This window comes from Protobothrops mucrosquamatus, unplaced genomic scaffold, assembly GCF_001527695.2.
Source record: "Protobothrops mucrosquamatus isolate PMUCROS unplaced genomic scaffold, P.Mucros_1.0 scaffold1685, whole genome shotgun sequence".
NCBI lineage: Eukaryota > Metazoa > Chordata > Lepidosauria > Squamata > Viperidae > Protobothrops > Protobothrops mucrosquamatus.
The window spans coordinates 92600-117849 of record NW_015387839.1 but is presented as its reverse complement, the minus strand read 5'-3'; the positions used below and the strand labels follow the sequence as shown (position 1 = coordinate 117849).

The 25250-nt window shown below is 38.8% G+C and overlaps 1 protein-coding gene across 1 annotated transcript in view; it reads left to right on the top strand.

The window, feature by feature from the left end:
- Positions 1 to 24933, top strand: part of DLGAP5 (DLG associated protein 5) — a 29819-nt gene extending 4886 nt beyond the window's left edge. The window contains exons 2-19 of the mRNA XM_015822819.2: positions 2997 to 3226; positions 4815 to 5005; positions 7285 to 7362; positions 8951 to 9050; positions 9360 to 9464; positions 9896 to 9966; positions 10319 to 10587; positions 11606 to 11727; positions 12609 to 12738; positions 13580 to 13665; positions 14476 to 14636; positions 15208 to 15303; positions 17201 to 17417; positions 19665 to 19869; positions 20848 to 20905; positions 21687 to 21888; positions 22356 to 22390; positions 23775 to 24933. Of these exons, the coding sequence (XP_015678305.1) occupies positions 3007 to 3226; positions 4815 to 5005; positions 7285 to 7362; positions 8951 to 9050; positions 9360 to 9464; positions 9896 to 9966; positions 10319 to 10587; positions 11606 to 11727; positions 12609 to 12738; positions 13580 to 13665; positions 14476 to 14636; positions 15208 to 15303; positions 17201 to 17417; positions 19665 to 19869; positions 20848 to 20905; positions 21687 to 21888; positions 22356 to 22390; positions 23775 to 23894 (2466 nt within the window). The 5' untranslated portion in view covers positions 2997 to 3006 and the 3' untranslated portion in view covers positions 23895 to 24933. The remainder of the gene's footprint in view (positions 1 to 2996; positions 3227 to 4814; positions 5006 to 7284; positions 7363 to 8950; positions 9051 to 9359; positions 9465 to 9895; positions 9967 to 10318; positions 10588 to 11605; positions 11728 to 12608; positions 12739 to 13579; positions 13666 to 14475; positions 14637 to 15207; positions 15304 to 17200; positions 17418 to 19664; positions 19870 to 20847; positions 20906 to 21686; positions 21889 to 22355; positions 22391 to 23774) is intronic.
- The last annotated feature ends 317 nt before the right edge of the window (positions 24934 to 25250 follow it).

Below are 25250 nucleotides of genomic sequence, written 5' to 3'. Positions count from 1 at the left end.
TCTCTCTCTCTCTCTCTTTCATGGGACTTGCCGGAGGGCCGTGGAAGGGCCGCATTTATATAGAGCAGGGAGGGCTGCTCGAGGGCCGGATTAAACCGGGCCGCGGGCCGCAAATGGCCCGCGGGCCGGACTTTGGACATGTCTGCCTTTGGCTTTTTTATATACTATACCATGCTAACTGTGGTTCGGCCTTTGTCCGCTGGTAGGATGATGATCAAATGGTCCTTTCGGTTTGGGAAGCTGCTCTATCCTCTGCTTTAAGTAGGTTCTGTTCCCATTTCTTTCTGATCTGTAGCATGATAGTTTGTCTGATGCTTTCTTGAGTCTCTATGAGAGGTCCTGGGTTTTAAAAGCTTCTTCTAGGGCTGTAAAGACTTCAAGTTGATTAGTATAATCTGGCCTGAAGTTGAGGCCTTTCTGTAGAATATTGTATTCTGCAATAGATAGTGGGCAGCTGAGCATGTTGACCACTCATTCAGGTCTCATACCTCTTTGATTCTGGGATTTAGTTTGAATAGTTTGGTTTGCAGTTTAGTTTTCCTTTTTCCGGTGCATCTAGCGGTGTGCGGGCGAACATTATCGTGAATCAACACCACACCAGAAATGGTGCCATAGAAAAGCCCGCCAAATGTGAAAATTCCAAAGGAGTACTACTAGTGAAGTTTCAACCATCAATTCAGAAGTCTACTGTGAAATCTTACTAAAACTCAGACGAGCCATCCATAACAAGCATCGGGATATGCTGACCTCCAGTGTGGTATTGGTTCCCAATAATGCTCGCCCGCCACCGCTAGACACACCCAAGAACTTTTGAAGCAGTTCCGTTGGGATGTTTTTGATCACCCCCCCATAGCCCAAATTTGGCGCCGAGCGACTACTACTAAGGAATTTCAAACCTTGTAAAATGTTATGACAAGTGCCTCAATTTGAATGGAGGATTATGTCGAAAAGTAATACAATGTTGTAGTTTTCTAATGTGCATAACAAAAGTTCTGTATCTGCGAGTGTCTGTCATTGATAACCAAACGGAGGCTTATTTCCAAATTGTAGCTCATGGTTGAACTATGAGACCCCTGGTGCTCTCTGAGATTGGTGGGTTTCTTAATAATACTACCTAGTTTGGTAATGAAACATTTGCAGGAAAACCATCAAGCTCAGAGAGCACCAAAGATCTCGCAGATGTAGCATATCTGAGCTGCCAGTGGTCTGGTTTTGGGAATTTAAGAAAGGAACTGTGAAAAAAGAAATGCCTTCTGCCAGTATTGCAGGTAATCCTTGACATATGACTACAATTGGGATGGGGAATTTTTCATTATTAAGTGAAAAGTAGTTCATTGCCGGTTGCTATCAAGTGACTTCCACTGATCATTAGATGAGGGCCTACCCCGCTCCAAGCTATTCACAGCTTGATCTCTCCCAGCCCCAAGCCTTGGTTTTTCCTGGGTAAGGGATTGTCTCTCCTCAACTCCCCCCAACTGCCTATTTCTCCCCCCCCCCCTGCAACTTTTCCATTTTAGCCACCTTGAGCCCTGTCTTTTGTAGTGGCAAGCAGTCCCAGATTCACATGGCTCTGGGCTGCTTGCTAGTCACAGTGGTTTAGGACCTTCTTGATGCACTGCAGCTCTGGGGCTGTAAGAAGCTGCATGGCAAAGGCTTAGCCACCCCAGCTCAAGCCAGCAATGCAGTGCAAAGCCTCTGAACCCCCAGGAAGCTCCAACAGTGCTGTGCAAAGCCACGGCATTCCTGGGAAGCTCCAATAGTGTAGCAGAAAGCCGCAGCATCCCCAAAAGCCCCTCGTCCCTGTGCTCCACCACCCCAACTGGACTTCACTCATCTTCTTGCTCCTGCTCTGATGAAGCGTGCTGGTCTGGCCCTTTGTAAGGCACCTGCTGGCCATGGGGAGGCCATCTTCCCCAGGTCTTGTGAGGAAACCACTGTGTGCAATCTGGGGAAGAGAGCCTTGTGCAGCCAGCAGCTGCCTCACAACGAGCCATTCCAGGCATGCTTGTTCAGCAGTGGGAGCAAGAAGACAGCAGAGATCAGCTAGGGCGGCAGGGGCCACAAAGTGCAGGGGCCAAAGGGGCAGAGATGGGGGGGAACATAGGTGGGTGGGGAGAGTTGGAACACCCCTGAGAGGGAAAGACGGATGGGCTGCCAAGCGCTCAAATCTTTATCACATGACCATGGGGAAGCAGCAACTGCCATAACTTCAGAGTCCCACTGTAAGTCCATTCAGTGTTGCTGTAAACTATGAATAGTTGTACATCGAGGACTACCTGTATAAAGCATTCATGTAGGGCAGTGATGGCGAACCTTTTAGACACCGAGTGCCCAAAAACCGCCCCCCACTCAGCTTCCCGCCCTGCCTGCTCCGCCCCCACCCACCCCCTGCCCCGCCCACCCGCAGGGCCACTCACCGCCTCCATGGCCCACCGCAGCAGATCGCCATGACAGCCACGCCCTCCATCCATACCCTGCAGCATCATCTGCATGCTATGGGGCACAAGGACGGAGTTTTGTCCCTGCTGCCAGCTATCTCCTTGGCTGCGCTGCTCCATGCGGGCTGTGCCCAGGGGCGACTCTCCTCCAGGGGGGCTGCTGGTGAGGATGGGGCTGCGGGAGGAGGCAGGGCTGGGGTGACGGCTCATGTGCCCACAGAGAGGGCTCCGAGTGCTGCCTCTGGCACGCATGCCATAGGTTCGCCACCACTGATGTAGGGTGTAAATGCATTTAGAGTAATGTGTACTTTTCTGGTTGCCCTATTCCAGAAAGATTGTTAGAGATACATAGAAAATAGTAACTAAAATTATTGAAGATGTAGCAACCATTCTGTGAAAAAAAGTTACATTGCTTGGGGTATGACAGTGGTACATTCTGCTATTTGTTACCTGCATAGATTTACCAATTTGCATAGAAACAAATTGCTTGTCAGTAAAATTTTCAGATAGCACAGCAAAGTTCTGTAATGTAAAATGCTGCTTGCCCTTATTTTATAGCTAGATTAAGATGACCACTAATTTTTCCACTCGGTACAAAAAAGATCTGAGCATCGATACACTCAAGACAAAACTTGTTCGCCGAAAGTCTACAATTCAAAAAGAGAATAGACACAAGGAATTTAATAAGGGCAGGCAATTTGGACTAGTTGATGTGAATATACAGCCATCAAGAGACAAAGTTACTTCTCAGCTGGGTGAAAAAAGCAAAAGAGGTGTGCCAAAGCCAAGTAAGTAAAAGCTTTTTAAATATTAACCCAGACTTGTTTTCGGTTTTTATCTTTGTTCTTCCTAAATTTACTAAGTTATTTTGTTATCTTTTTCAATACAACAAGTCCCCAGGTTAAGAACAAGTTTCATTTCTAAGTCTGTCCTACAAGCTGAATTCGTACCCAAACTGTTATTTTATGAAATGTTTGTCTCACTATGAACTGCTGAAAACAGACCAGAGTGTGCACAGACACCGAGTGGGGTGGAGACTGCAGGTGTCTGCAAGTGGGGAGACATGCAGGAGGGGTCTTCGACAGGGTCTACGTCTGCCACGAGGAACTCGCTATGGCCTACTCGCTGCAGGACAAGAGTTACACTAATATCCAAGAAATGGTGGAATACAATCATTAAAGAAAGGATGCCCAAGGAGGGACAAAATGAAATGTGAATGACAAAAATAATTTTTTTAATTATATTAAATAATTAAATTGAATTGTTGAATTGTCCCACAGTGAGTTGCCCTGTGGCCACAGCGAGTTGTCCGATTCTGCTTTGAAATGCTGCATTGGAAAAATAGGTGGTGTTGTGCTATTCAGCCATAGCCTCCCTACCTGCAGCATCAAGGCCCTCCTTGGCAGTCATGTGCACAAGAAAAAGAGACACTGCCAGGGCCTCCTCACTTTGCAGTGTCTGCAACTGTGTGCATGAAAGAGATGTCGTGTGTGTGTGTGTGTGTGTGAGAGAGAGAGAGAGAGAGAGACTGCCGGCATGCATCTGCCTTTCTCTTTTTGAGTTGAATCTCACTGCCAGTCAACTGACCACTATTTTAAGTTTATATCTAGGTGTTGTTCATAAGACAGGTTCATAGCCCGGGGACTTCCTGTACTTCTAAAACCTCTTTTGGTTTTAGCCTACACTTGGATTAAATTTATTAGTTTCTGTGATGTTTTAAAATCAGTGCAGAATTTACAATGTTGTAGCATCTTTAACAATTTGTTGTTTAAATATTTATCACAAAGAAAGCCTCTTGAAACAATTCTTACTTTATGTGTCTAATGTGTAGAATGATTTTTCACTTTTTATTCTGCTCTTGTCCCTGGGACAATTGAGATCTGCTATGTTTAAGTTTAATTTTTTATTCTTCTATGCTATATATCCAAGCTCTTAATTGTTTCTCACCAAACTCACTTTGTTCAATTATTCTGGAGAGACTTCTTCATGTAAGTGTTGTTAAAACATGATGCCCAGAACATGGTTTGGCATTTGACCTGAGCAACATAGACTGAGACTATTCGACTTGGACTATTATTTCTTATGTTCTGGATATCGTGCTACTATTAAATTAGCCTGATTTTTTTCTTGTTTTGTAGATACTGTCTGCTATTTAACTTGCAATCATCTAAATTGGCTAGATATTTTTCCCATATATTGTTGCCAGTATAAGTCTTTCTGCCTTTTTCTGTACTTTGTTTTTTGTGTATCTAATTGTGGGACATTGTTTTTACCTCTTTTTTATTTGAGTCTACTGTTCTAACTATTCAAGATATGTTTTAATTTTGATATCGTACTTTATGTACTTTATTTTAACTCGCATTTGTTAAATTTTAGCTGCTGCAGTCAAGACTCGTGAACAAGAGCGCATGGACATGCTCCAACGCTACAAGACTGAAAAAGAACTTCGCAGGTTGAAGGAGCAGAGAGAGAAACCTATTTTTAAATGTGGACAGTTCAAACCAGATCTCCCTGCTTTTCTCTCTAAAACATCACAGATTCCAGTATTGAACAAATCAAAAGAGAAGGTGAGAACAATTTTATACTTAAGCTTAGTTCCAAAGCATTCTGTATTCCTTTACTGAGCCCAAGTTGCCTGAAACAGCTAATTCATATGTTGGGTTAATAAAGCATGAGTTGAACTTCATAAGTTCTCTGAACTTCTTAAACACTTTAGGCTTTTCCATTTCTTGTTTGTTTGTCCATATTTAGAATTGGAAATGAAATTCTGGTTTTCTGGTTTTAGTCCTTGCTTAATGACTAATTTGTTCAGTGACTATTCAAAATTATGACAGCACTGTGCATAGGGACTTACGACCCATGCCTAAAGTTATGGTTGTTGCAGGGCCTCCAGGGTCACATAATTGTAATCTGGAAACTTGGCAATCCATTTGCATTTACAATAGGTTGACAAGCATCCTGCGATCCTGTGCTCACCATTCGCAATTTTCCCTGCTGGCTTCCCCAGAAAGTCAATTGGGAAGCCAACAGGGAAAATTGCAACCATCTGCTGCCTGCCAGGATGACTTCCTCTGATTTCTAGGGGGGCTGGCTGAAAAGGATCTGTCCTGAAATCATAGCAGGATGTTAGCATTGAGTGTTTGCAGGACAGTATGCTTGCAGTCAGCCCCTAGGAACCAGAGGGAGTCCTCTTGTATCTGGGGGCTGGCTATAAATGCCCCATGCCGCAAATACTCCATGCCAAAATCCTGCTTCAATTTCAGAATGGACCTCTTTCAGACTGTATGGCATTCATGCACTGGGTTGGAAAAATGAAGAGGTCTTTGTGACCCCCATTTCATTTCTCCAGCCCAGCACATGAGTTCCCTTCTATGCACAGTGATGAGCTGCCTGTCCTCCTTCAGCAGAGGGCTCTTTTACTCCACTTAATGACTGCAACTTGGAAAACTGGGATTACAATCGTTGAGTAAGCAGTCACATGGGCATCTTGCTTAATGACTGCTTCGCACAACAACTGAGATTCCAGTCCCAATTGTAATAAGTCCAAGGCTATCTGTAGTTTGATGGATAATAGCTTCTATGGATCAGAAAGGGAAAGGAGATTTGTGTATAAAGTAGGAAGGAAAGGTTACATGAATATAAGATCTATTTACAATCGCCAGATCATGATCTTGTTATGTGAGGTGCCATAATGCTCACCAGAATATTCCAAGGAAAGGCAAAGTCTTTAAATTGGTTCTTTGTCAGATTGCCTTATTTAAATTCAAGAGGAACTATGAATAAGTTTTCATTTCCAATTTTCAAGTGAAGGAATGATAAGATAAACACATGGTTGGCTCACAAACAGCCTTTTTCCAATCACTTCCAAATAGGTAGAATTCATTCCATCAAAGCGAATAGAGACTTGATATTCTGCTCTTGTTTTCAGACCAAACAGGCTATTACATGATTAGGCTAGGAAGAAGCAGTTTCTCTGTCCAATTGGTCTTTATACTTGAAGGGAAAAGTCTGCATGTTCTGTGTTAGATGGCTTTCCTAGTTTAAATAATCAAAGTTTCATTGAGTTAATGCACAAATCTGTACAGTATTTTATTGTACAGTATTTCAGAGCTATAGATATGATTTGGTGAAATGATTCTTATAGCTCAACATATTTAGTTTTACATTGCACAGTATTTTGTAGTATTAGATGATACTTTCATGTTGTGTTACTTTAGATTTAAACTACTGAGGGGATGGTGGGGGTGTAATTGAAATCTGCATTTGACCATGAATTTGATTCCATAATCTTGAGTCAGTAACACATACATATGCAAACTGTAGGGACTTTTATGAGAAAAATGCCCAGGTGCACATGTAGGTAACCCAAAATATTTGGAAGAAAGTATAAAATAAAACTAATCAATACATGAAAGGGGGGCATTATTTGTTATACAAAAGTGTGGAAAATTCAGTTGGAATGAGATAATTGAGCAGTTTATGTGAACACAGAGCTTTTTCAGTTTCCAGATAAAGTACATAGTTACATCAATGATTTAACTGCATATGTTTTAAACTTACCCTTCAGCAATCCTTTATATTTACTTTAGTTCAAAAAATGTTTTATTTGAACATTTTTATAAATTGTTTTTGGAGAACTCCTGAAAAGCACATACTAAAATATCAGTAGTCAAGCAACAGTAATTAAGAAAATAAATAACCAGGAGCAAAATAAGACATTAAAAAGTCACATGAAAATTCCTAAATGCTTTCTGATTATTCCAAAAATGTTTCTTACTAAAAGTTACACATATACCGTAATATGGAGATTGGAATTTGCTCATTCTTATTTCTGGATTGTTCCTAGGAAACTCCAGTTGTCATGCGAATTACAAGGTCAAAAGCAAAACAATTGCCAGAACCAAGGAAGCCACAACTATCAGCGGTTTGTCTTACATATTTGTTTTTGATCATATGCCATTTGCGTGTTAATTTCAAAAATGTGCTGTCACATTTGTGGCAATTAAATTGGGATGAATAGAGTTAGATTATACATGAAGTATTAGTAACTAACTAATTTGTGGTGTATTACAATACCCGGAATTAAACCTATCCTACTTCAGTTTTAGAAAATAAACATTGATGAATCAATACATGATTATTTTTAGCAAAAAAAACGGGAATGGGGGTTTGTGCTTTCTGATCTATAGTAAGGAGTATTAGATATTAATATATCATGTAAATTGAATTGTTCTGTTCCTAATCCAGACAATGATTGGGGTGGGGCTGGGTTTGGACAAGGAGATCTATTTCTCCAACTTCTTGATGCTCTGAAGTTCGTTAAATAAAGGTCGCCCTCATTTAACCATTCATTCAACAACCATTTGAAATTATGACTATTGCAGCAACCCCGCAGTCATGTGATTGTGATCTGGGTACTTGGCAACCCATTCCCACTTCCAGCCAAGTGCCCCATGATCATATGATCTCCTTGCCAGCTTCCCCCAAAAAGTCAGTAAGGAAGCCAGCAGGGAAGGTGGCAAGCCACTGCCACCTGCCGAAAAGACTCCTTCCACTTTCTGGGGGCTGGCCTGTCTCAGAATCAAAGAGCATTTGCAACCAGCCCACATGAGAGAGTTCTCTTGTCTCTGAGGTCTGGCTGCAAATACCCTGTCCTGCAAACACTCCATGCTGAAGTCCTGCTTTGATTTTAAGGCAGATGCAGCAAAGGGGGTGCAGTCAGCCTCCAGAAACCAGGAGGGGGCTGGCTGCACATTATTCAAAATGTTCCTGATTTTTAAAAAAACAAAACAAAACACAAATTCAGGAATTCAACACAAATCTTAAATTCCTCATTAGTGTATTCTTCCTTTCAAGTGGATAATGTAACACTTAGAGGATGCTGGCAGAGGAATTTTAAGAGTTGAAACCTACACATCTTAAAAGTCGACAAGGTTGAGATACACTGGTCTAGAAACTTGCCCAGAGGGTTCTGTGAAGTCTTGTGCCATATCAAAAAAGATGGTGAAAACTTTTTTAATCATGAGCTATTTGTTTTAGAACATGAAGAATGGAAAAGAGTGCTGATCAACAGACACGTGCTTTATGTTTTTTCCATCTCTTTTCTAGACATGGGGTTAGATTGCATCCTAGATCTTGTATATTCATTTAGAATGATTATTTTGATTTAAAGCACTACTAGATGTTATGTGCCCAAAATTTTAAGTACCACTATTGGTATATTCTCAGCAGAAAGTTTTACCAGGCTATCAGTTTTATATAAAATTAAGAACTGCATTTTGAAATGCTCTTGTTACTGAAGCAATTTTTGTAATGCTTGCTGTTTGATGGTAGACATTTAAGGCACATACCAGGTGACTAAACAGAGAGTTTTAAAAGGCTGGATCAAAAACAGGTCACTGATGGAGTAAATGGCTAGTCAACATCTTATAGACTGGAATTAAATGGATAACACAGTGTGATTGCTTTCTTATTTAAAAACGAGGTGTGTTTTTATATTTATATTTCTTTAGGTTGCATCTAGCTGTACTAGGAAGGGCTTCAACTGGCAGATAGCTCATCAAGAACAGAAGCAAATCTACATAGACAAACCTTCCAAAAAAGAGAGTAAAGGTATGAATTCTTTGTCCTTATTTAATAAGGGCTCCAGTGGCTCTTATAAATTTTGGTGAGGAAACAGCCAGACGTTGGTAATGCAGTTTCACATCACTGCGGAGCAGGAAATACACAATAACTATAGTGTACGTTCTGCAGTGGTTTTAGTACCAAAATATCTAGAAAGTCCCAGCCCTGACCAATTGTGTGACATGGTCCAATCAACTTTGTTTAATTTTTGTCGTGCAAAAAAAAAAGGTATCTATCCTTGCATTTTACAGAACATCTAAGATTTTTGTGATTGAACAGCTTTCTCCCATTTTTCAGAGGTGCAGTCTGCCATCTCAAGAATCACACATGGAAGAATAACAAGAGCAACAGTGGCGGCTAAGTCCAGAATACCACAAGCATCAAAACCAACTATAATTTCAGGTGGGTGCAATTGTACAAAAGTAGTTTACATGAACAACTGAAGGTAAAAATATCCTTGATGCAGATTCAATTTCTAGCGATATATGAGCACAGCCATGTAATTTCCTTGGTTTGTCATGGCCTACTTCTGGGATGTTATTTCAATTTCCCAGTCTTGCTTTCAGTTTGTGTATTTTTGATGGTCTCCTATCCAATTTATAATCGGGCATGATCTCACTGATCTACTAAGTGCAAACAAGATCATCTACATGATGCCACCTGCTTGATAATTTTACTGTAGGCGTTCTGGATTCGAATTCTGTTTTTATTACACTTCCGATGTATTTTTGTCTCTGCTTCTATAAAATAGTTATCTTCCATTGCTTTTTGTTGTTATTTTGAGTTCCTTGTGGTGAAACATTTTGGAATAATGTTCAGTTGTTCTTTTTTAGGTAATCTGCCACAGAAAAGAGTTACAATTAAAGAAAAGCAGCAGAAAGAGATAATAAAGGAACGGACAACAGTAAGTTTGTTTTTTCACAGTATAATTTTTATTACCATAAGTGGTATGCTGCTATTATCCCTAATAGCAGTTCAGAAATCAAAAACTGTGACTTGCCTAAACTGAAATAGTGAAGTTTTGCTGATTCAACTCATCTGAGTTCAAGCTTATATTCAGGCAAATCGTGAAGATGGAAATATTCCCCAATTGCTTGTGTTTTTTAAATTAGTAGGTTTAAAGTTTTAAAATGCATCACATTCTCAAATATGACCTAGAGACAAATGAAATTGGAATGTTACCTACTAATATTTTCCAGAAAAAAACTATATATGTGTGTTTAAATTGAAAAAGAAATCACTGTATGTTTTATCAGGTAGTGCACAATACAAATCAAGATATTCTAATGGAACAAGAGAAAGAAGAGGTGAAGCTCCAATCGGCTGCAAGCAGTGAACAGAAGGACTCCCTTGAGAAAGAAAACACCTCAGGACCCCCAAAAAGAAATCGTTCATTTGCCCCTCAGAATTTTGTCTTTAAACCTCCCAAAGGCTTGACCAGCTACAAAGTGAAACCAATGTCCCCTTCCAAGGCAAATGTGTTCTTATCACCCAATCTTTCCTGGAGGCCCTCAGAAACAATCAAGTAAGGATATCCCATTTCAGACTTTCTTATAAAGTATTTTATGAATCTGTTCAAACTATGTTGATTTCCCCCCCTTGCTTAATGCTGCTTCAGTTTCAAGCTCATAGAGGAAACAGCTAAGGAAGATAATTATTCCCACTTCCTCACTTGTTAATTTCCAGTTCTCTTTATTCCTGTTGCAATTAGTTTCTTCTTAAAATGCCTCAAAACTTTTCAAGGCTGTGTATGAATTGGTTGCTTCTGGCTATCTATAGTGGCTTTCTGTTTAGAGCTCTGTGAAATATGAGGACCAGGATGTCTTTCAAATGGAGATACCAAATCAAAATAGTATTGGTCTCTCAGATGATGCAGTTATTTAAGCTAATTTTGGGAGTATACCTGTAATAAAGCTATGCAGAGACTTGATTATAAGGAGCAAACTTTGAATTCAAGTAGGCGTACAAAAATAGAACCATAACATAGATTTCATTGTGTGTCGTTAAGTTGTTTTCAACACTAACAACCAGATAAATAGGCTTTTTCCATAACTATCTCTAACCTATTCTTTCAATTTTCCCAACAGCCTCCCAATCACTCCAGTATCTGAGTCCATCCATCTTCTGCTGGGTTTTCTCTTTTTCTACCTTTCCCAGCATTAGAGCCTTTCATGTGGATATCATGTCAAATGATATTATCGTGATGTGAGGGTAATCTACAGTTAAATTTACAGTTTAAATCTGGTGGAAACATAATAATTCAAATCCTAACCAAAGACCTAAGAATTATTAAGGCAACTTCTAAGAATATAGGCAGTTCCAAGTAGGTTAGGGTTGTTGTTGTTTTTTTGTAAAATTAGAGTGTTCCAAGTCTGATAAATATTTCAATATTTCCAGACATTGAGGAAGTTCTTTAGGTATTGCTCTGAGGGCTACAATCACATTTGATATAACAACAGACTTCTTTTTCCATACATGTTCAGTTTTGATCATATTATTATTATTATTATTATTATTATTATTATTATTATTATTATTACTAGTGAAGTCAACAAAGAAGGAAGACAAGATTATGATCCTCAGTTATCCCCTAACCCAGATGTGACAAAGGAAACCACTGAAGGACACCAGTATGCCCTGGATTTATTGGAAGAAACGAAAGGAGGTATATCTAAGAAAATGTCTGTACCATTGGTGCTAAGAGACCAAAACTTTAAAAGGGTGTGTGTGTGAGAGAGAGAAGTCCCATTATAGATGCTCATTTGCCTTTAGGCAAGATGCCTTTTTCTCCACTTCAGTCTTTGATTTATAGTGCTGACAAACAGTAGCTATCAGGCAGGGATGTGCTATACTTCAGTGAAGCTGAAGAAGTACTTTGGAATGGGTGCGACTGAACAGTGATCTGCTGATACCTCTTTAATGAAGTTGCTTTGTTCCCTGGATTCTTCCAGGAAAATGTTCTTGATCTAAGTACTGATAAGCATACTCATGCTCAGAATCACCCTATTGGCACATTCAGACCCTGCAGCAATGCATTAAGGATGGGGATTTTGATTTTACTCAAACCCATTGATCTTTTGAGGGATCCCTGAGGATGGGATGGTGATGATGCAGTATGACTGAGGGTGCATCAGCCATATGGACAGCATTTAGAATTCCATTGGTGGAGGGCAACTTGTTTTCTGTGTTAAGCCTATTTAGACTTAACCATTACTCTGCATTTATTTTAAAAAGTCAGAATATTAAATTTGGCAATTAGATAGTCAGGTTCCAGGGCCAGCAAATGAAACAAAACAAAACCAGAGACCATAAGCAGACTTGGGGGTAATAGGCTACCCCTCGTCCCTCCCCCTTGCATTATTTAGTTGGTTAACTAAATAATTGCAACTTTAAATATGCAAAATACTAATACTTTGGCTAATATGATGGTTTACATTTTATTGATGGTTACTTAAAGAGCAACTATAGCTTGTTTAGTTGCAGATTGTATTCTTCCTATATTTTATACAGATTCTGCAATTTTTCTGTGTAATTTTTTTTTCCTAGGACATGTGCCTGATGAGATGAGGGATAATGTTACTTTTGAAAGTGAGAGCGGTGTGCAGCAACCAGATCTTCTAGCAACTGAAATATCAGAGCCAACAACAAAGCTCCTGCATGACGTGTCCTATTTCAGGTTTGTAGACAAGCTCAAAGGGACTTAAAGTGATAAACTGCCTGGATAATAAGGATGCTTGTTAAAATATTTTCTTCAAAGACATTCATTCACCTTTGTATTAAAGTAAACAACAGATTTGCTATCTATAGATACTAGGGGATAGAAATGGTACCCAATCCATTTTACCTACTGGTGTAATTGCTTGGAGTTTAAAATGAGATTATATCTACTTGTGCTACTGTGCGCTAGAGAATATACCTTTCCAAGCAAGCCTATTTCTGAAAATTATACACCAGTCCCGCACTAGCACCTAAGCTGATTGTCTAAGTAAAGTGTGAACAGAACGGTAGGAATGGCATTTTCCATACAATCTATTCTCTCCCTTGAATGAAAAGCAATGAAGTAAAATGGCTAGCAAAAAAGGTCTGTTCAGTCCTACCTAGCCTAGAAATCATTCTTGTTATTGGAACCATATTTCCCAGGCTGCTACTACTGTATAGGCACTGATGTTTCTGAATTGCAACCTTAACGCTAATTATTTTTAAAAATATTACATGTATGAAAGTGAATCGGCATGTTCTGCCTATCTTTGTTTAGATTAAGTAGGAAAAGAGGCAGCAGAAGTTCTCAAATCAAAGAATTGTAACATGTCCATCCTTAGCCAATATTTAGCTTAATAGCAAGAAGTATTCTATATAATGTGTTGTTGTTTTTTACTTAAATTAATATTTTTAATTGGTATTGATTTTGAAGCACTATAATTTTATACTTTAGTTCCTTTGAGTATGTTATGGGTAAAAAAAATGGGTCATTCACTGAACTAATGAAAAATGGTGTGAATGTGCTTTTGTTTTAAAAGAAACATTCTTCAATCTGAGATCGAGAGACTGACCTCATTTTGTCTTGAATGGGATAAAACTGTTGAAATGGATATTCCAGAGGAGGGTAAGAGACAAAACACAAAAAGGGTTTATGAAATTATTGTCAGAAATAAACAGCTGCCTGAGTTTAACTGTGACTCTGATAAGCCCATATATCTTTATCTATAGGTAGGTCTCAATTAGTGTAGTTAATGAATTCTACAAAATAGCCGCATTATTCAAATTCACACTGTTTGAAGTGATATTTCAATGGAAAATGTGGTATTGGTTCCAGCTTGATGGAACAGGCAATAAATTTTTTTAATATAAATTGTTGTAAATATATTAATCACATATTGTAGTAAGGGATAAAGATAATTTACTTATTTAAATTTATGATTAACAAAATCACAAAAAGCAATATAAAAACTAAGTATCATTCCTAAACGCTAACTTACACTGATTGCTTCCTCTTTAAATCTTCATGCATATGCTGGTAGAATGAGTTTGCATGCTTTAATCAATGTTAGGGTCAGCATTCATAATTTTTTTAGTTCACAGTTTCTATAGCTCAAAAGATATCTTCAGATTTGTTGAGAGTGAACCTCTTCACTTGCACATTGACTGTTTTCCTCTGATGGAATTATCCTGTTCTGCATTTTGCATAAACAAAGATCAGCAGCATCTAAAATTGCAACCGTGTATGCACTAGCCTCAATTGCACAGGTGCTAGTTTTGCATATTGGGCCACAGTAAATACTGGTATGACTTAAAATCAATTTACAGCATACATTAACTTGAATATCACATTCAAATTTACATGAATTGAAGCCTTCCTCTATATATCGGTAGTTTTAATTTATATACTATATGCAACAAAATACTGTTTTTCCAGCAAAAGATCTTCTCCGCACAACCATTGGGCAAACCAGACTGTTGATGGCAGAGAGATTCAAACAGTTTGAAGGGCTGATAGATAATTGTGAATTCAGACGTGGAGAGAAAGAGACAACGTGCACAGATCTGGATGGATTCTGGGATATGGTAAACTTTCAGGTAATTTTTTTTAACTGTTAAACCTCTGTTTGCATTCAGCTGACTCTTTGTCTTCTTTACCTTTACTTAATGGCCAGACCTCTGCTCAATCAACAGTAAACAAATCTTAGCCTGGTAATTCAGATTTTGCAACTGATGAAAAAGGTGAATGAGAAGTCTTGTCCTAACTAGGAAAAATGCACCACAAGGAAATTGCACTTTTTAGCTTGAACGTGCATATCCCTTGGCTGCTGAGAGCATATTAATTTCTACACATAAAACTCAAGTTTGTTTTGACCATCATGTAAACTTGAAATCTGTATCTTACAATAAAAGCTAGGGTTCTCCAGCATGCATTAAATTTGGCAATCCATATTAAAGTCTCATTCACCCAAAGCAGCAGAATACAATGCAATGTTGCGAGACATTCCTAAGAAATGGCTAAAAGTCTTTGATTTCTAGGTGAAACTATTTCCTAAGGAAGCTTACTATGCTTTTTAACACTTAATATCTTTTTTAAAATGTAAGCAGGGTTTTTTTGTAATCTGGTTCACTTTAATTTTGTTCTGCAACTTTTCTTTTTCTCAAACAGGTAGAAGACATAAATACAAAATTTGAGAACTTGAAGAAACTTGAGATGAATGGGTGGCAAATGGAGGATGATGCTCAGCCGCATAAACCTGCCAAGGTATTTGAGTCTTTGCCGGTTCTGCTTTTAGGGGGTGATTTTGCATGGCAGGTAATTACTGAGACTATTTCTAACTGCAACTTTCTTGAGTGATACAGGCAACTGCGCGAAAAAGGCACAATTAAGTTTCTTATGGACCAGAATTGTATTAAACTTAGCTACCTGTTCATCTTCTGAGAACTGTATCTCCTATAATCGAATCTGAGATGCACAGCAATTCAGATCAAAAATGGAAAATGTGATTTGTGGGGGCATGGACGTGTTTGCTATATATGTCAATCATCCCTTTCTTGTCCAGCTTTCCTTTTTGTAGCCATTTCACTTCCAGGTTTTTGGCTTGCTTCAGATTTTTGTTTTAATGCATTCTATTGCCCTGTTCACCCAAGTTTGCTTGTTGTAAACAAATAGATACATTGATTGTTGAGATTTTTATCAAAGTTTCTGATATCTGATATGTAAGTTATATTTCCAGTGAACTTTAAACTGTGGAGAAGCTAATATAGACCCATGGCTAATCTTTTGGTTGCCTGCCTTGACATTCCTGAGTTTTGCTAGCTGCTAAGAATAGTTTGACACTGTGAAATCTGATAGGGAACGGAATAATTCAATACTCTGCTGAATTTATCAGTACTATAGTCAAGTTTGAGACAGATGACCTTTAAATGTTTCCTAGGAGTGAAGCCATCTCATATCATAATTTAGCATTAGAGGGCTTCGTACTGGGTATCTTTGTGAGTCAGAGAGTAGGGTTTGGCTAAATATACTATGACAAGCAGTTCCAATTTTGGAATTGTAATACATTTTTTGAAAAAAAAACTGCTTTTGTCTGTATTATTTACTTTTACTTCTATTAATAAACCATTCTACAGTAGTTGCCTGGATAGTCAGAAGGCTTGACTGAAGAATATGCCCTCTTTGGAAGTATATTTGAACTTTCACATATTGCAGTCTTAATATCAGACACTCAGCCTCTGACTATCCCGAGTAGAACTAATCTTTTTCCTACCTGAAACACTGTCTTCTCTGATGAGATATCCCCTGGGACAGACAAATCTTTTGGACTGGTAGGCACAGCTGAAATGCTGAGAATATCTTGAGGGCATCCAATCGTAGATTGGGACAGAGTCACACATTCTTTTAGTGACTGCAGGAATGGAAGGGCCTATTCACAAAAGTTTATTTACCCAGGAAACAAACTGGTGAGGCTGTTCTCCATTACTTTGTTATTTATCTAGAGTCCAGGGGTAGGCAACCTCGGCTCTTTTATGACTCATGGACTTCAACTCCCAGAATTCCTGAGCCAGCTATGCTGGCTCAGGAATTCTGGGAGTTGAAGTCTATGAGTTATAAAAGAGCCGAGGTTGCCTACCCCTGATCTAGACAGAGGTCATACTTCCCAGCAAAGATTTTGTTATAAATTGATTGTGAGTGGTTTTTATATGTTTGTATATTGGTTTTTAACTTGCTTTTATTGGATTGTCTTTTTGCCTGTTGTGAATTGCCCAGAGTTGATTAGATGATTTGGGTGGTTATACAAATTTTAATAGTAATAGCATCAGGAGCATAGGGTTTTATTTTTCTTTGGATCATATGCCCTATGTTTCTCTATGTTGGCAACGTGAAGATTTTGGTTGGTTAAGGAATTCTGGGAATTGAAGTCCACACATCTTCAAGTTGTCATGGTTGGGGAAACAGTGCCTTATACTCTGTCAGACTACTCAAGATTGTATTACAATGTCTAAGATGTCATTGGAGTTGAGTCTATCACTCTCTCTGACGGAGCAGTGTCTGCACGATACAGTTAGGATCTCTAGAGAGGTCTGGTTGCATTCCTTGTGCCCTAAGTTTTTAAAGGCTGGCGATAACCAGCTTTGCCAAGATATCTTTTGATTTCCAGAAAAAGCCCATCCTTCGAAGGACAGCCAAAGCAGCAGGGGGGTCTGGCGAAAGGAGAGCAGCCAGAAAACGCCTTGCAGCTGTAAAAGCAGCCATGAAGAACAAGAAAAAAGAAGGGTTGGCAGCAGAGGCTTCAGGCCAAGAAACGCCAAAAGAAGCAGAACGGATATTTGATGGAGGGTTTTTCCGAATTGAATCTCCTGCCAAACCCTTTCCAGGTCAGTCCAGAGCACTGCCTTTGTGCAAGAACATACGTCTTATGATGATAGTTATTGCAGTAGCTACATCTTGCTGACTCCGCATGAATTCCTCGTAGTTTACACAAAACTATAAAACTTCAGAACAAATTCATTTTGCTTCACTGTTCAAGTTCCACAGCATTAAAGATTTAAAAGCTCTCTGTTTCACTGTTTTCCTCAATAACATCAAGGAAGATACCATCCAGGTTTCTGAGGGCAAATTATTTCATAAAGAAATGTTCCATAAGAAATATCACCTTGTAGTCCACCTTCCCTGAAAGTCACATGGGGTGGGGAATCTTTAGCACCTCCACTTAATATATACAGTACATATCGGATAGATGGGTTTTAGTTGGAGCAAGCAGCTGGCTGACCAGATAAGTGGGACTTCACAGATAATAATGTTCTGATTGTACTCAAAACCCTGTTGACAACAAGTGCAGTGCCACAATAATATTGTTATATGATTATGGTGTTTCTCATCCAACACTATGTAACCTGCTACATTTTATACAATTTGTAACTTCCAAGTATTCCCTAATACATTTATTTATATTATTTTAAAATATTTTGTTTTATATTATTTTGGTTACCTACTTCAGTATGGTGGAGTATTCTACCTCCTAGGTGATGGGACCAATTGGGTCTTCAGATACCCACATCCAGAAAGTAGGGTGCCTTAGAGCAGTTGGTAGCTAATTACAGTAGTCCTCAACTTACAATCATTCATTTAATGACCCGAGTTAGAATTGAGATTGAAAAAAAAGTGCCTTATTTTTTTCACACTTATAGCTGTTGTAGCAGATTCTTGGTAATTGGCATGTATTATGACGGTTGCAGTGTCGCAGGATCATGTGATCACTTCTTGCGACTTTCTGACACGCAAAGTCAATGGGGAAGCCAGATTCACCTAATAACTGCTATTAACAACTGCAGTGTTTCACTTAACAACTGTGGCAAGAAAGGTTTATAATAATAATAATAAAGTTGGAAGGGACCTTGGAGGTCATCTAGTCCAACCCCCTGCTCAGGCAGGAAACCCTATACCATTTCAGACAAATGGCTGTCCAGTCTCTTCTTAAAAACTTCCAGTGTTGGAGAATTCACCACTTCTGGAGGCAGGTTGTTTCACTGGTTAATTGTTCCAACTGTCAGGAAGTTTCTCCTTAGTTCTAGGTTGCTTCTCTCCTTGATTAGTTTCCATCCATTGCTTCTTGTCCTGCCTTCAGGCGCCTTGGAAAATAGTTTGACTCCCTCTTCTTTGTGGCAGCCCCTGAGATTTTGGAACACTGCTATCATGTCCCCCCTAGTCTTTCTCTTCGTTAAACTAGACATACCAAATTCCAGCAACCGTTCCTTATATGCTTTAGCCTCCAGTCCCCTAATCATCTTTGTTGCTCTTCTCTGTACTCTTTCTAGAGTCTCAGACTCTAGAGGTGGTAAAATGGGACAAAACTCACCTAACAACTGTCTTGCTTAGTAATGGAAATTGTGGGCTCAGTTGTGGTCATATGTTGAGGCCTACCTTATCAAAATTGAAATAAGGAATTTAAATGGGAACAAGATTGCTTTATTTCAAAACAGTTTCTTCAATAGATACCCACTTCTCCCTTTGATTTTTCATATTCTTGGCTTAAGGAACATCATCCAAGCCCACATATATTGTAAATACTTTTCTAACTTTAGGCAGAGCATTTGAGAAAGAGTTCTAAACTGTTGAGCAAGCTGAGCTTCCCAAGGGAGCGATGCTTACAAATGGAAGCTTTTCATCAAGAAGCTCCCACTCTGTTCTGCAGTGGAGGCTGGAAAAGCCTCCAGCACATAGGTCAAAATCCTAATGTGGTATTTTGGCCCTTGTGTTCCGGCTACGTCTGGCTACATCCAGATAAACCCAGGTTTAAATCCTTATCCAGCCATGAAGCTTATTTGGGGAAGTCAGTTTAATCTATCTCAAAGTTGTGAGGGAAGCTGAGTGAGACATCTGGAGAATGCCTTACTATTGGTCAAATCTTCTGTTAAAACTTTTCACAATCTGAAATAGAGAATGACTTAATCATGTGGGTGTGGGTGTGTGGGTACACACACACATACACACATTCATATTTTAAGTGTTCAGCATCCTTTCCCCCCATATCATCTGCAGATGTGGGGCCCAGAATCAAAAATTTATCACAGGTAACATTAATAGAATACAATATTCAATTGCTCATCATCCATTGCCTACAGGCTGGACTCCTAAATCAACTGACAGGATTTCCCGATGGACAACTCCAAGGTCTGCCAATAAGGCCTTGCTTCAGAATTGTGCAGAGATCTGTGTTTTAAAACAAGGCACATCAAGTACGTCCAAAGCCGTCCCTCCTTTTCCAGATCCTAACGCATTTTCAGATCTCCCCGGAACTGACCACCTTGGCTCCACATCTGAACAAAGGTATGCAACTAAATTGGCCCTTTGCTTTGGCTGGTGCAGGAATAACAACCCTTTTGGGGAGATCCAGAGGAATCTCACGGCACAATAATAGCTTTTGGGTTGCATGAAAGATCATTGGGTTTTTCACAGCAAAATATTTCTTAAGAGCAGAGCAATTCTTGCGTAAGGTATTCTGCCTTTAGATGAGCTCCATTTCAATTTCACACCACAAGCATGCTGGGGCTTTTGAGCAAATGGCTGTTTCTTCTTTCAAGCTAGAAACCTTTCTGCATCACAGCACTCCAAACTAAATTCTTAATTCCTCCATCGTGTATTAGAAAATATAGCATAGATTTAAATTGACCTGAAACAGTGACTATAATTTTTCTGCTGATGATATCTTAAGTTTTTTAATTCTCCTGTTTTGGATTTCTCATCCTTCCAGAAATTATGTTAAACCTAATTTTTATTAATCATGTGGCTGATATTTCCAATTTTTCCTATGTTGAATAAAATAGCATCAGGTGGTGGGAGCGCACTCATTCTTACCAATATGCTGGGAGAAATTGCTATTAATGGTATCTTTTTTTAAATTCACACTCTAAACTTCAGTTTTGTCATTGTTTTCCAATACCTTGAAGTTTGAAGAGAGGAAGCTTGATATGTCTTTGTAAATCAGTTCAAACTCCACTCAAATGGATATGGGGCTACTCCTGGTCATTATAAAATAAAATACAATCCTCTGAATGCCAGGAGCTAAGAAAAATGAATGAGAATCTACTGCTATTATAATCCTACTTGTAGGCTACACTTTGATCTCTGGTGGGCACAATGGGAATAGAATGCTTGACTAGTTAGGAAACATAATTATTTTTATGCTGGGATATTTCTATGCATCATATTGGTGTATGCAATTTGAGCATTTGTAATTTTAAAAGTTTTTAGAAACTGGGGAGTGATATAGTTTCAAATCTGCACCTCTTGGTTTATTTTCTCCAGTGGCACTCAAGCAACAGAGGAACCGTGTGCTAGAACAGACATGGCAGAAATATCAGCTGTAAGTAGTGTTATCTTCTTTTAGCATGTCCTTCTTTCATATCAGGATGTCACAAAATTGTTTTCTGTTGGTTCAGAAATTGGGACTGCAGAATTTGCTGACAGTGGAAACATGTCAGTCCCGTTAGGGAGACCAGACCAGAAAATCAACTCCACATGAAGACCAAAAATATTTTTATTGAGATTGTTTACAAGTCATCCTGCTTTTTATATTCCAGTGGATCAGGGAGACATCCATCTGAGCCATTTCTAAATATTAACTTGTTTCTCAAGACGTAATAAATTGTGTACAGAAATAACACTCTAGAAAATAGTGGCTGTCTTGTTTTTNTTTTCATATAAAGGGGGTACTATGAAATGAAAATGAAACTACGAGTTACCTTCTTTTTTAATCTTGAACCTAATGAAAATGAAAAGGGTCAGTTTATGCCCTTGCATAAGAACCAGTCCGTGGTTTAAAAAGATCTTGTCTGTCATTTTTCTGTGTTTTAAAGCATAGACTCTTGGGGCGTGGTCCACTACCAGCCCTTGAGCAGTTTGGAACCGGGCTGCGGAGGTGGCGGGCAAGCACACACACATCCACACTTGTGCGAGCAGCTGGCGCACATACCCGCTTGCGCAAATGGAGCTGACCGCACGTGCGCTTGCCCACCGCTCACATGGAACCATCTTCCCTCCCACCAGTCCGCAAAGCCAGAAAGGTTGGGGCAACTCTGTTCTAAAGAATGAGCCATCTTCAAGCTCCTTTAAGATCTTTGCTTTATCTTTGCTTCTAAATCCAGAATGGAGAAGCAGCCAGCTGTGACATGAGCTCATCCTCAAGTGACATGGATGTTTACCCATGTAAAAAAGAAGATTCAGAAATTGGAGAGGAGATGAAGCAGACTTCAACAGATGAGGTCAAACAGAGTTTTCTCAGTCCCACAGAGAATTCTCAGGCTGCAAAAACATGTGATCAAGATGAAGTATGGCTTACTCCAGAACGTAAGTAAAATTTCTGTGGATTTTCTTTCTGTGGTACAAAGTCATTTCAAAATGAGATGGGCAGCAAATAAATTAAGAAAGAAAGAAATTCTTTGGCGATCTTGTAATCTGAGATTATATAAGCATTATTTGGGAATCAAATTTTCAGAGCTGTCTGTGTGTTTTGTCATAGATGTCTAAGTTATTGGATCATTTTGCTTCAGGCTGCTGATAAAAGCTGCTGACTGCAGTTTGGGCATGCGTTTATATGTCCTCACTGCAATCAGTATAGAAACCTTTTAAATTATAAATAATAATGTGTTAGAGATATATAAGGTAAAAGCAGTACTAAATACAGTCCTCTCAGAATGTCTGCATAAGTATCACTTATTTCAGTTGGAAACTTCCAGATAATATAATTAATATACTATGTATAACTTAATATACATTTTAAAGTGCTTCTCTGAAAATGAGATTCTGTTTTCCAGGCTTGTCCTGTGATGATGGAATACTTGATGTCCAGGTAAGTCTGCTTGAAGTCAATTGAAGCACCACTAGATGTTGCTTAAAATGTACAGAATTACATTTTAGAGATCATGCATCATTAAATAAATGTGTTGTTATTTTATGATGTATTATCTCCATGGTAATTTTGTGATGGAAACCTCTATCGGGATAAGGGCTCATAGATCTAGCATATATGAGGAGGTATCCATGCACGTAGAAACTTTGCATTGTCAGAATTCCAGCTCATATAGAATCCTCTTTGTATGACACAATTTCAACATGCACCGATTCATATGATATGTACAACTTTTGGGAGGTAGGCTGTGTCGCAGGCATGACACCAAAGGCAAAATTTTGAGGTAGCCCTTATTCTGGCTACCTATTGACTTTTCACAGTAAAAAATGCCTGAGATTAGTTTAGGTTAAATATATCTGTTTTTATTGTAACAATTATAATGCATAACCAGAATTTACCAGCTCCAAAACTAACTGCTTACTAAAGGTGATTTATGGTACACCATAAAAAGAGCACATAAAGCTTTTTAATAGGAAACGGTCTAGCTAGTCTTATCTAGCTTTATTCTTTCTTACAGTAGTATCAATTTATTGCCTGTATGACTGTTTCATCACCAAAAAGTGCTGGGGCCCAGCCCCAGAAAAGCTTACATTCTGAATCTGAACATTGCAGGGAAAAGGGAGCACAAAAAACTAGTTGGAACCAAATTGAGCAACAATTTTTATACAATTTTCTCATTTGGTATCCTTCGTCTATTTTGGATTATGGCTCTCAGTATCTTCAAATAACATGGCTATGAGCACACACGACTTCACTTGGGACAAAACTGTATTAAAATTATGATACAGATTCCACTATGGAGTATTGGTTAGGAAGTAGTATATGAATCAATGAATCCTCACTGCTATGTCAACTTAAAGTTGGAGATGAGTGCATAGATTTACAATATAATTGCAGCCATTGTAGTGAGTCCTTAGGTATGCAGATCATCTGCCAAGTGAAAATGGTTTAAACTTTTGATCTGCTAAAGCTGATTGTTTAAATATCTGATAGAAGCAAATTTTATACTGTAACTTTATCCTGAAAGAAAAATACGCAACTATCCAATGGAACTCAGATTGGAGATTTTTTTTTTTACATCTGTCAACCTGTTTACTAAACAACTTGTTAGGCTAGTTTTGGGGACTTGTAGTAATATTTCATAAATTAACACTATAAGGAAACATTTATACACTTACTAAAATTGGACTAGAGTGGTGCTCTTAAATTGCCTCAAAACTGGCAGCAAATATTTCTATCTGAAAGCCACAAGAAAACAGCTTGATGGGATTTGGGAAGACTTAAATTCTAACTATATATTACATGTGTTTCTTCTGCCCCACAGCCAACTCTGGATGTCAGCCTTTTCTTCACTCCTTTGAGAAACAAGGCTGAAAAACATGTTTCAACTGATTCATGCAGCAACCTTATTATATTCTCTCCTTTTCCAGACAAGGAGAAATAAGTTATTTTTAAAATACTAATCTGTGCATGTAATTAATAGGTGCAAAAATGGCAGTTTTCTTTTCCTTCATAAGTTTAGTTCTGTTACTAAATTGAACTGCCATTTCACAAGTATACTACTTCTGGAGAAGACGCCCAGGGAGAATATGAGTGCTAGAATGTTCTGTGGTCTGTATCTCTTGAATCTTTAATGCAACTGCACTTGAGGAAAACTCTTCTGAATTGGCTTAACTTGGCTTGACCAGTTAAAATATTTTGGAACTCAGACATGAATAGTAAGTTGTTGTTTGTCATTAAGTGTGGTAATGAGTGGGAGAGAGAGGGGAAAAAAAAGTATATTACAGTATTTGGTTGCTGCATTTTAAATGTTGTCTATTTTCTTTACTCTTAATAATCAAATTTACACTTCAGTGTATAAACCCAATTATTAAAGTTCTGTAAACTAGAGTAATCTCTTATGTGGTGATTTGTATCTGCCTCCTAGTTGGATTTTACAGTATTCTTTCTTCAGCCATTTCCACTTAGATGTATTTATTTTTAAATCAGAGTAATTAAGTAAAATATTAATTTAAATACTTGCTTTAAATCAAGCTTTCCACTAATACTATTTTTTAAAACACTTATGTAGATCTGATCACTGAATCATAATTGAGTAGTAGGCCAATTCACACATTATGTTAAGTTATGATTACAGGTAGTTCTCGATTTACAATCACAACTGACATTGGAATTTCCATTGCTAAGTGCCAGAAGCCACTACAGTCCCAATTGCTATAGTAACTGAATCCCACAGTCTTTAGGTAAGGCAACTTCCTACTGGCTTCCCACAACCAAAGTTGATAGGGAAGCTGACAGGGAAGTTCCAAGTCCCAGGTAGATAAGTGGCTGCTGCCAGCTAGAGGAGGGAGCAAGGGGATGTAAGGGAGAATCCATGAGAGATGTTTTGTGTGTGTGTCAGGGAGGATGCATGAGAGATGTCATGAGAGTTCAAGGTCTGCAACTAGCTAATGTAGAGCAAGTGTGGAGGAGCTGGGAAGGGAGTGGGGGGGGGGGTTTCCCGACAGATGAAACTCTCTAAAAGAACTTTGAGGCATTGTTTACCTTAAAGAATCTTTATTTTGAGTAGCATAACTTCGGCACTACATAATTGAAGCCAAAAACTGAATTCCCCTCCCCTGAGCACATAGTATCAAAGCACAATTCCCTCCTTCAATTAACAGCCATAAATCTTATTCCCCAATTAGCTTGAAGGGCGGGCTTCCTCTCCAGTTCTCCAGCCTGCCAATTCCTTATCAGCTCTGGTTACAGTAACCTTGTTTCTCACGCTAGGTCTAGTGTTGTTATGCCTCCTCCCAGC